Below are 11,836 nucleotides of genomic sequence, written 5' to 3'. Positions count from 1 at the left end.
AATACGAAGTGGAAAATATTTTTTATTGCACTATAAAGACAGATCTACGAGGAGCTCCAGGCTCTATGTCGACCGCTGAGCGGCGCCCCCTACTGGCCTCTTACATAACTTTATCAACAGCTGTGAACATAGGTCCATGAGGGGCCGGTAATGGCGGCTGAATCATCGCCCTCTCGCCCGCCTCTAGCAATGGACAAACAGCGGAAAACCATTGTAACAGAGTAACTTCCAGCCGGCACTACAACTCCCATCATGCTCAGCCCTGGTCTTTGGATATTTGTGCCCTCTAATGTTATTAGTTCCCCCCACTCCGGAGGACTGGATGACGCGCCCGGCCACTGCACATTGGGGTCCCGTCTCCCACCATCTCTCTGCTTGCTGTCAGTGAATAGAGCATTCTTGTTTTACAACCATAGACTGAACAGCCTTGGACCAGGATGTCCGATAACCCAACACCCGAGGAGCAGCTCAGGGGACCGGGGCAGCTCAGGGGACCGGGGCAGCTCAGGGGACCGGGGCAGCTCAGGGGACCGGGGCAGCTCAGGGGACCGGGGCAGCTCAGGGGACCGGGGCAGCTCAGGGGACCGGGGCAGCTCAGGGGACCATGCGATGGGCTAAGTTACTGTTCACTGACAGGCAGCAGAGCTGGAAAGTAGTGAAGGATTAATCACAAAGCTTATCAGAAAGTTTCAGAACTTTTCGCACTAATGATCAGTGACTTACAGCCGGACACCGGCCCTTTAAAGCAGTCCGGTCACATCAGCGCCCTGCGGAGGGCGGAACTCAGGTCGGCCATGTTGTGCGCCCGGTCTGTGTACCTGATCAGATATTCGGGATAGATCTGATGTTTCTCAAAAACTACAAATATGGAGGGATCCCTCTCCGTGTTCACGCAGCTGTCGTAGAAGCTGGACGAGGACTTTGAGGGCGGGCGCAGGTAAGAGGGCAAGCCACGGACGAAGTCGCCCACCAGCACCCGGGCCACGAACATGGCGCGCTGGGAGTCCACACTGCCACAGTAACGGTCCGAGTACGAGGCGTCCCGGGCGAAGTAACTGCCTGCAAGAGAGATCAGTGATGTCAGTGCCAGGGGGCGGGGCGGACCACCGCTGACACGTACACAGGCGGGCTGTCAGCAGCAGAGGAACGTCCGCCGCTCTGCGCAGGTCGCTACCTTTCCCGTACGAAGTCCCATGTGCTCCGCAGATCCGCCAGTCAAAGTTCTGCTGACAGATGGCGTCAATCAGGCCGCTGCTGGTGCCATGGAAAACCTGGCGCTCGTCCACCTCCCGGCCACCGCTGCGAGTCTTCATCTGCCCCTTCTGCCTGTAAAACGACAATCGGTCACTCTCTCACTACCTCCCTCTCATTCCCCTACTCACTCCTTCCCGCTCATTCCCTCTCCCCCCCCCCCAGCTCCCTCTCCCTCCTCCCCCCCAGCTTCCTCCCTCTCCCCCCGCTCCCTCCCTTTCCCCTTCCCCAGCTCCCTCCCCTTCCCCAGCTCCCTCCCTCTCCTTCCCCAGCTTCCTCCCTCTCCTTCCCCAGCTTCCTCCCTCTCCCCGCTCCCTCCCTCTCCCTCCCTCCCCCCAGCTCCCTTCCTTTCCCTCCCCCTCCTCCCCCCCAGCTCCCTCCCTCTCCACCCCCCCAGCTCCCTCCCCTTCTCCAGCTCCCCCACTCCCTCTCCCTCCCCCAGCTCCCCCCCCCCCCACCCCCCAGCTTCCTCCCTCTCCCCCGCCCACCCCCCCAGCTCCCTCCCCTTCTCCAGCTCCCCCACTCCCTCTCCCTCCCCCAGCTCCCTCCCCTTCCCTCCCCAGCTCCCTCCCCCCCACCCCCCAGCTTCCTCCCTCTCCCCCGCCCACCCCCCCAGCTCCCTCCCCTTCTCCAGCTCCCCCACTCCCTCTCCCTCCCCAGCTCCCCCCCCCCCACCCCCCAGCTTCCCCCCCCCCACCCCCCAGCTTCCTCCCTCTCCCCCGCCCACCCCCCCAGCTCCCTCCCTCTCTCTCCTCCCCACCCCCCAGCTTCCTCTCCTCCCCCCCAGCTTCCTCCCTCTCCACCCCCTTCCCCAGCTCCCTCCCTCTCCACCCCCTTCCCCAGCTCCCTCCCCAAGCTCCCTCCCTTTCCCTCCCCCCCAGCTTCCTCCCTTTCCCCCCCAGCTTCCTCCCTCTCCCCCCCCCAGCTTCCTCCCTCTCCCCCCCTTCAGCTTCCTCCCTCCCTCTCCTCCCCTCCCCCCCAGCTTCCTCCCTCCCTCTCCTCCCCTCCCCCCCAGCTTCCTCCCTCCCCAGCTTCCTCCCTCTCCCCCCCAGCTCCCTCCCTCCCCCCCCCCTCCAGCTTCCCTCTCCCCCTCCCCCCCAGCTTCCTCCTTCTCCCTCCCCCCAGCTTCCTCCCTCTCCCTCCCCCCCAGCTTCCTCCCTCCCTCTCCTCCCCTCCCCCCCAGCTTCCTTCCTCCCTCTCCTCCCCCCCCCCCCAGCTTCCTTCCTCCCTCTCCTCCCCTCCCCCCAGCTTCCTTCCTCCCTCCCCTCCCCCCCAGCTTCCTTCCTCCCTCTCCTCCTCTCCCCCCCAGCTTCCTTCCTCCCTCTCCTCCTCTCCCCCCCAGCTTCCTTCCTCCCTCTCCTCCTCTCCCCGCCAGCTTCCTCCCTCCCAGCTTCCTTCCTCCCTCCCTCTCCTCCTCTCCCCCCCAGCTTCCTCCCTCCCTCTCCTCCCCTCCCCCCAGCTTCCTCCCTCCTTCTCCCTCCCCTCCCCCCCAGCTTCCTCCCCCCCAGTCTCCTCCCTCCCTCCCCCCCTCCAGCTTCCTCCCTCCCTCCCCCCCTCCAGCTTCCCCCTCCCCCTCCCCCCCAGCTTCCTCCCTCCCCCTCCCCTCCAGCTTCCCCCTCCCCTCCAGCTTCCCCCTCCCCCTCCCAGCTCCCTCCCCCTCCAGCTTCCCCCTCCCCCATCCCCCCAGCTTCCTCCCTCCCCCTCCCCTCCAGCTTCCCCCTCCCCCTCCCCCCCAGCTTCCCCCTCCCCCTCCCCCCCAGCTTCCTCCCTCCCCCTCCCCTCCAGCTTCCTCCCTCCCCCTCCCCTCCAGCTTCCCCCTCCCCCTCCCCCCCAGCTTCCTCCTTCTCCCTCCCCCCCAGCTTCCCCCTCCCCCTCCCAGCTCCCCCCACCTCCAGCTTCCCCCTCCCCCCCCAGCTTCCTCCCCCTCCCCCCTCCTCACACTCACCACTGATAAACCTCCCACAGCGCCGGATTCTGGATCCGCTCGATGCTCTGGATCTGTTGGTTCGGCAGCGTGCGGCTGAACATGGCGTAAATCTTCTTATACTCCTCCGAAGACGAAGACAGGCGGACGAGCTGCAAGACGGCGTGCGGGGGAGGGGACAGAACGAACATAGGGGGACAGAGCATGAGGATCAATGCAGATCTGAGGCACCACAGTGCCCCCGGAGGCCTGGAGCAGATATCACAGCAGCCAGACGTCTACACAGTAAAGAGAACCTGGCAGCGGATTCTGATCTACAGGCGGCAGGAATGAGAGAATCGCCGGGCGAGCGCAGCCGGGTACAATGTACTCTGGAACTGAGCAGACGTCCAAAACCTCCAGAGCTGCACTCACTATTCTGCTGTTACATCGTGTCTTATCCTCCAGAGCTGCACTCACTATTCTGCTGTTGCTTTGTGTCTTATCCTCCAAACACCTCCAGAGCTGCGGTCACTATTCTGCTGTTGCATCGTGTCTTATCCTCCAGTCACCTCCAGAGCTGCGGTCACTATTCTGCTGTTACATCATGTCTTATCCTCCAGTCACCTCCAGAGATGCACTCACTAATCTGCTGTGACATCATGTCTTATCCTCCAGAGCTGCAGTCACTATTCTGCTGTTACATCATGTCTAATCCTCCAGTCACCTCCAGAGCTGCACTCACTATTCTGCTGTTACATCGTGTCTTATCCTCCAGTCACCTCCAGAGCTGCGGTCACTATTCTGCTGTTACATCATGTCTAATCCTCCAGAGCTGCAGTCACTATTCTGCTGTTACATCGTGTCTTATCCTCTGGTCACCTCCAGAGCTGCACTCACTAATCTGCTGTGACATCATGTCTTATCCTCCAGAGCTGCAGTCACTATTCTGCTGTTACATCGTGTCTTATCCTCTGGTCACCTCCAGAGCTGCACTCACTAATCTGCTGTGACATCATGTCTTATCCTCCAGAGCTGCACTCACTATTCTGCTGTTGCTTTGTGTCTTATCCTCCAACCACCTCCAGAGCTGCAGTCACTATTCTGCTGTTACATCATGTCTTATCCTCCAGTCACCTCCAGAGCTGCGGTCACTATTCTGCTGTTACATCATGTCTTATCCTCCAGTCACCTGCAGAGCTGCGGTCACTATTCTGATGTTACATCATGTCTAATCCTCCAGTCACCTCCAGAGCTGCACTCACTATTCTGCTGTTACATCGTGTCTTATCCTCTGGTCACCTCCAGAGCTGCTGCATCCTGTGACCTCCCCCACCCAGCAGGGTCCCGGCCGGGGTCTCCTCACCTTGTAGCCCACCTCGGGCAGCTGCCCCTTGTCCCAGTGCTCGGGGGTGGATTTGTCATTTGTTTTTGTCGGCTCTGACTTCCTAGAAAGAACACCAATCCTCTGTTAAAGGCGCAGGCGCATCGCTGTGACCGCAGGTGAAGACACACCGAGCCCGGCAGCAATGCATTGTGGGAGATGCTAAACAGGAGGGTGCTGCATACACTACATCTCCCACAACGCAGTGCAGCAGGACATGCAGAGTCATGACGATCGGCCAGGAGGCGCTACTGAGCCCCCTGCGGTACACTCGCTGCTGAGGTCCGTCTTCTCCGCTTTTACCTTAGCTTCCTCTGTTTCACGTCCTCGGCCGACACGAACCTCGGCCTCCGGCAAACCTGCCGCTCCGTGCCGTGCTGCGTGTTCCTCTGCGTCATTTCTGGGAGACAGGATGGAGACCGTCAGCAAGAAGGACAAGAAGGAAGACGAGGGAGGGGGGCAAATAAGAGGGAGGGAGGGGGGCAAATAAGAGGGAGGGGCAAACATAGGAAAGAGGGAGGGGCAAAGTATGAGGGAGAGGGGAAAAGGAAATAGAGGGAGGGGGAAATAATGAGGGAGGGGCAAAGTGAGGAGATAGAGGGAGGGGCAAAGCATGAAGGAGGGGCAAAAATAGAAAAGACGGAGGGGCAAATATTGAGGGAGCGGGCAGAGAAGAAAGGGAAAAATAAAAAGAGGGAAGGGTAAAAAGAAAAAGCAAATGAGGGAGGGGCAAAGAATTAGGGCAGGACAGATTGATGGGCAAAAATAGAAAGTGGGAGGGGCAAAAATTTAAAAGGGAGGACCAAAGAGTGAACAGGGAGGACAGCAGAAAAGCAAGCGCACATAGAGTTGAAAAAAAAACTAGGCGTATATTATGAAAGAAAGGGAAAGAGGAAAACCCAAAACAGTGAAAGGCGGAGCATAGAGGAAGAGGGCGGGGCAAAGAGGAAAATGGGAGGAGAAAACCTGTCTCCAGGAGGAAATACCTGCTCGCTGTCTTCGGACCATTAAAGTCCCGGACTATGAGACTGCTGGTTTATCCTTCTGAGAGGTCATCAATGTCTGGTCAGTGAGGATGCGTCACCCGGCGCCTCCACCGATCAGCTATTCCTGGTGCCGGCAGCCAGTAGTGGTCACCGGTGGAGCGGTGCAGGGTGCAGTACCAGCCGCGGCCTCTATACAGAGGACGGAGCTGTGCAGCTCTGACCTGCGGGGGCGCCGTGCGTCGCACCCCCACTGATCAGACATTGCGGACCTATCCTAAGGATAAGGCTATGTGCCCATGTTGCATTTATGAAGCAGAAAATTTCTGCTGCATAAATGCAAGTCCTCTCCCGGAAAAACGCATGCGGAATTCCGCACGCATTTTTCGCGCGTTTATCACGCATTTTCCACATGCGGAATTGCCTTGCGTTTTTTATGCATTGGACAAAGGCAATTCTGCATGCGGAAACGCAAAATTAAATGACATGCTGCGGATTTTTGAACGCAGCATAAACGCTGCGGAAAAAAACGCAGCATGGGCATTGACATTGCGGAATGCCATTGGGGACCATGGGGTGCGGATATACATGCGTTTTTCAAGCGTTTACGCTGCGGAAATTCCGCAGCATATACGCTTGAAAAATGCTACGTGGGCACACAGCCTAAACCATCAATATCAGTCCTGGACATTTAATAATGTGGCAGTTTATCCCAAAATTATGCAGTCATGCTATGCTATGATTGGAGGGGCCAACCCCTGGGACTCCAACAAGTAGAGTCCTTTATTCTCAGGACCGTGATGGTCCTAGAGCCAATCATAAAGTGACCCCTCGTCCTCCCAACAAACATCACGTTATGGGATGTGACTACAGCCCCCAGGGGGTCCTATAGCAGCCAGTGCCGTCATTATCTGATGGGGGTAGATAGCACCTCCCCTCCCCCACACATCTGACGCCCGCTGCACTCACCTCGGAAGCTCAGCACATAGTTTTGTTTCCCAGCCTTGAACTGAATGTTGGTGCTGGCATCGGACAGGAAAACATTTTCAAGGTCATTGCTTGTTATGGTGGATGAGATCGCATGGGTGTCTGTCTAGGAGGAAACAACATGGATTAGATCTGGTCACGCGGAGGGATAAGACCCCAATATATGGGACAATGCACTTGATTGTCAACCTGTCGCAGACATAGGATTGTGTGCAGGGTTTTTGTTCTCTCTTTAAACAATTACTACTTGCAGAAGCGAGGGACCGCAATGGGTACGGCCTGTACGCCTTCATTCATCAACCTGTTCCTATGGTACTAGGAGACTGGTACCACACTGTTGACCCTGTGCAATGTTGGCTGTGATAAATAGATGATATTTTCCTCATTCAGCAAGGTGGAGAGGATCTTTTGCAGCAGTTCATGGACCGGCTCAAATGTGGGTTTTTTTTTGGCAGATGCAACATTGCAGTAAGAGGCACTCAAAACATCGTATCAGTAAAAACGTCAGCTCAGGGCGCAAAAAATAAACCTTCACCCATCCCCAGATCCCGAAAAATGGAGACGCTATGGATCTCGGAAAATGGCGACAAAGGCAATTATAACACAGCAGCTCCACCATCAGGCTGTAGTAAGGAGCTGCACCCTCATGGTACTGTGGCAGGTGGGACTACATATCCCAGTATCGGATGGCAATCACGCAGGGTGGCACTCACCTCCCGCCCGTACTCCACCCAGGTGCTGTACTCGTCCCTCCAGTACCAGAGCCAGTCCGTGGTGAGGATGAAGTGCGGAGGTTTGGAGGCCGAGGACGGCGTGGACAGACGCTTCACCTGGTGTGACTGATGGGTCATGGTCTCGAAGTTCAAGGGAGGTTTTCTAGAAGAGAAGGGCAAGCAGGTAAGTCTCGATTACGCTGCGGGGGAGGGGAGGTCTCTGGCGTCCTGTACCTTGTGTTGGGGTCGCAGTACGCCTGCTCGATGGCCTCCATGTTTGCCAAGTCCTTCCAGACGCCGTTCACACAGAGCTGCCACCGATACGGAAGCTGGTAGTGATCCCGCACGCAGCGCTCTGCAATAAGAGAGCGGTGTAACACAGAGGACCCCCGCGTGCGGTGCAGGGGCGAGGGGGGCGGGGGTCTCTTACCTTTGAAGCTGCAGTTGTTTAATATGAAGTACAGGCAGATCTCATCGATGGGTTGGGGGGCCGCAGGTTTCTGGGCACCGGGTTTATCTGCGGAGTAGGGAGATGATTACTGTGGTCTGGACGACTTACCCCAACCACAGAAACGCTTTCGGCCAATCACAAGGCGTGGGGGATGGGGAATCACTGCCGTGTGATTGGCCCGGACAGGTGGCCGCTGAACTCGTACCTTTGGAGGTTGGAGACCTGGGCTCTGGCGGTGGCGCGGCGGAGCTACCGTTCTTTATGGCGCTGGCGTTCAGGTAGATCTCCAGGATGGCGGGGACGAGGCTGGCGGCCAGACCCCACTTCTGCAGCTTCCGCTTCGTCTCCTCCGACGTCAGGTCATGTGACCTCTTGCATTCGCTGCCGAACTTGCAGTCGCCCTGCAGGAGGTGCTGGCAGACGTGCAGCTTGTTGCAGGTGGCTTTAAAGGTGCAGGAGCCGTGCGGACCCTCGCCGCGGTTATAATGCGAGCAGACCTGTGACGGGAGGGCGCAACATACAGATATAGCACATTGGGGGGGGGGTCGCTGTCGTTAACCCTTTAACCGCTGCAGGAAATCACCGTCGGAGGTCGCTGCCGTTAACCCTTTAACCGCTGCAGACAATCACCATGGGAGGGGGGGGGGGTGGTCGCTGCTGTTAACCCTTTAATCGCTGCAGGCAATCACCATGGCAGGGGTCTCGGCTGTTAACCCTTTAACCGCTGCAGGCAATCACCGTGTGTGTGTGTGGGGGGGGGGGGATCGCTGCTGTTAACCCTTTAACCGCTGCAGGCAATCACTGTGGAGCATCTATTAGAGTGCCCATCACCCCTCCGTAAAGCCCCCCATTGCTGCAGTCTTCCCGCTCCTGAGAAACCTGTGATCAATTGTTCACATGAACCCATATGTCGTTTTCACTGCTCAGCGCCCCCCGGTGGCGGCCATATGACAGTACTCACGTCTGGCAGCAGGTAGGGGTCGTTCTGCAGCAGGAGGTGCCGCAGCTCCGGGATGGCCACGCCGCTCAGGTGATGCTTCTGCAGGATTTGCGCCGTCTCTCCGCTGTCGATGGTGTGACTGAACTTACAACGTGGCCTGAAACGGGAGAGAGGAGTCAGCGGTGACGCCGCCGGATTATCAGATGTTCTGGATTATCGGACTCCTCTCACCTGCTGCAGCCGCCTAAGATGAAGAAGCGGCAGATGTGGAGATTCCCGCAGTTTCCGGGACAGTCCTGGTTGCGGCTGGAGCAGAGTCTCAGGGCGCTGCTGTACACGGCCACCCGAACTCCGTCCCGGCTGTGGACCACCAGACTGCGCCCATCCTCCACCTCCAGGAGCAGCGACATCTGACCTGGGCCCAATCTGAGGGCCCGGCCCAGGCGGCCGAGCTCCATACTGCCCCCACTGGAGCACAACACCTGGCACAGCTGCAGAGACAGGGGGTCTGCCATGGCGGGGTCTGAAAGGTTACCAGGCGACTGCACCCGACCTGTACTATATAGTCCCCTAATAGGACCACGGACCCCCGACCTGTACTATACGGCCCCCTGATAGGACCGCGGACCCCCGACCTGTACTATAGGGCCCACTGATCGGACTGCGGACCCCCACCTGTACTATACGGCCCCCTGATAGGACCGTGGACCCCCGACCTGTACTATACGGCCCCCTGATAGGACCGTGGACCCCCGACCTGTACTATACGGCCCCCTGATAGGAATGTGGACCCCCAACCTGTACTATAGGGCCCACTGATCGGACCGCGGACCCCCGACCTGTACTATACGGACCCCTGATAGGAATGTGGACCCCCAACCTGTACTATACGGCCCACTGATCGGACCGCGGACCCCCGACCTGTACTATACGGCCCCCTGATAGGAATGTGGACCCCCAACCTGTACTACACGGCCCCCTGATAGGACCGCGGACCCCCGACCTGTACTATACAGCCCCCTGATAGGAATGTGGACCCCCAACCTGTACTATAGGGCCCACTGATCGGACCGCGGACCCCCGACCTGTACTATACGGCCCCCTGATAGGAATGTGGACCCCCAACCTGTACTACACGGCCCCCTGATAGGACCGCGGACCCCCGACCTGTACTATACGGACCCCTGATAGGAATGTGGACCCCCAACCTGTACTATAGGGCCCACTGATCGGACCGCGGACCCCCACCTGTACTATACAGCCCCCTGATAGGAATGTGGACCCCCAACCTGCACTCTACGGCCCCCTGACCTGTTCTATCCGGCCCCCTGACCTGTTCTATCCGGCCCCCTGATAGGACTACGGACCCCCAACCTGTACTATACGGCCCCCTGATAGGACTATGGACCCCCGGCCTGTAATATACGGCCCCCACTGTTGGCTCTACGTGACACCGGGATCCTTCTGTGACTAAAATCCACCCCAAAATCTAAAAATCCAGATCCTGAGACCGAAAATCTGACGACACAGACCCCAAAAACTAAAACTCACCCCCTCCGCACCCTAAAATATCCAGTCAGATCCCTGACACCAGTAATCCGGCACTCCGGACTGTGGAGTCACCAATCCGAGCCTGAGGAGTCCTCCCCTGACCGGAGGCGGCGGTACGAGCACGGTCGGCAGATGCGGCGGCTCCTGATGTGGCCCCGGAGCCGCTCCCGCCAGTATCCGGGCGACGAGAAATCTGGAGAAACGAAACTGAAACATCCGGAAATCCTGCGCGGCCCCGGCCGGCCTCCACTGCGCATGCGCCACACACAGGCGCGGCCCCGTCTACAAGTCACGTGCGCAGGAAACCCCATGTGTGCTGGAGCAGGCGGTCCTGATACTATCCCCCCAGCCACAGGGGGAGAGCCCCATACTATCCCCCCAGCCACAGGGGGGGAGCCCCATACTATCCCCCAAGCCACAGGGGGAGAGCCCCATACTATCCCCCCAGCCACAGGGGGAGAGCCCCATACTATCCCCCCAGCCACAGGGGGAGAGCCCCATACTATCCCCCCAGCCACAGGGGGAGAGCCCCATACTATCCCCCCAGCCACAGGGGGGGAGCCCCATACTATCCCCCCAGCCACAGGGGGAGAGCCCCATACTATCCCCCCAGCCACAGGGGGAGAGCCCCATACTATCCCCCCAGCCACAGGGGGAGAGCCCCATACTATCCCCCCAGCCACAGGGGGGGGGAGCCCCATACTATCCCCCCAGCCACAGGGGGAGAGCCCCATACTATCCCCCCAGCCACAGGGGGAGAGCCCCATACTATCCCCCCAGCCACAGGGGGGGAGCCCCATACTATCCCCCAAGCCACAGGGGGGGGGGAGCCCCATACTATCCCCCCAGCCACAGGGGGGAGCCCCATACTATCCCCCCAGCCACAGGGGGAGAGCCCCATACTATCCCCCCAGCCACAGGGGGGGAGCCCCATACTATCCCCTCAGCCACAGGGGGAGAGCCCCATACTATCCCCCCAGCCACAGGGGGGGAGCCCCATACTATCCCCCCAGCCACAGGGGGAGAGCCCCATACTATCCCCCCAGCCACAGGGGGAGAGCCCCATACTATCCCCCCAGCCACAGGGGGGGGGGGGGAGCCCCATACTATCCCCCCAGCCACAGGGGGAGAGCCCCATACTATCCCCCCAGCCACAGGGGGGGAGCCCCATACTATCCCCCCAGCCACAGGGGGAGAGCCCCATACTATCCCCCCAGCCACAGGGGGGGGGAGCCCCATACTATCCCCCCAGCCACAGGGGGGGGGAGCCCCATACTATCCCCCAAGCCACAGGGGGGGGGAGCCCCATACTATCCCCCAAGCCACAGGGGGGGGGAGCCCCATACTATCCCCCCAGCCACAGGGGGGGAGCCCCATACTATCCCCCCAGCCACAGGGGGGGGAGCCCCATACTATCCCCCCAGCCACAGGGGGAGAGCCCCATACTATCCCCCCAGCCACAGGCGGGGAGCCCCATACTATCCCCCCAGCCACAGGGGGAGAGCCCCATACTATCCCCCCAGCCACAGGGGGAGAGCCCCATACTATCCCCCCAGCCACAGGGGGGGAGCCCCATACTATCCCCCCAGCCACAGGGGGGGGGAGCCCCATACTATCCCCCCAGCCACAGGGGGGGGAGCCCCATACTATCCCCCCAGCCACAGGGGGAGAGC

At 59.7% G+C, this 11,836-nt stretch overlaps 2 protein-coding genes across 3 annotated transcripts in view; both read right to left on the bottom strand.

The window, feature by feature from the left end:
• LOC141164857 (uncharacterized) overlaps positions 1-11,836 on the bottom strand; it is a 235,785-nt gene that overhangs the window by 156,391 nt on the left and 67,558 nt on the right. The gene's annotated exons all lie outside the window — the stretch shown is intronic.
• Positions 447-9,812, bottom strand: LOC141164855 (protein mono-ADP-ribosyltransferase PARP12-like). Its single transcript, XM_073650486.1, has 12 exons — positions 8,844-9,812; positions 8,634-8,769; positions 7,878-8,169; positions 7,652-7,738; positions 7,456-7,576; positions 7,222-7,384; positions 6,491-6,614; positions 4,842-4,938; positions 4,521-4,602; positions 3,197-3,327; positions 1,175-1,326; positions 447-1,059 (listed from the first exon to the last, which is right to left on the bottom strand). Exons 1-12 carry the CDS (start codon positions 9,125-9,127, stop codon positions 755-757), a joined length of 1,974 nt encoding a protein of 657 aa, XP_073506587.1. The 5' UTR covers positions 9,128-9,812; the 3' UTR covers positions 447-754.

The sequence above is a fragment of the Phyllobates terribilis genome, unplaced genomic scaffold (genome assembly GCF_046119375.1).
Source record: "Phyllobates terribilis strain yellow unplaced genomic scaffold, ASM4611937v1 Scaffold_10__3_contigs__length_209671492, whole genome shotgun sequence".
In the NCBI taxonomy this organism is placed as follows: Eukaryota; Metazoa; Chordata; class Amphibia; order Anura; family Dendrobatidae; genus Phyllobates; species Phyllobates terribilis.
The sequence above is the reverse complement of the archived record's forward strand: the minus strand, read 5'-3'. Positions and strand labels throughout refer to the sequence as shown.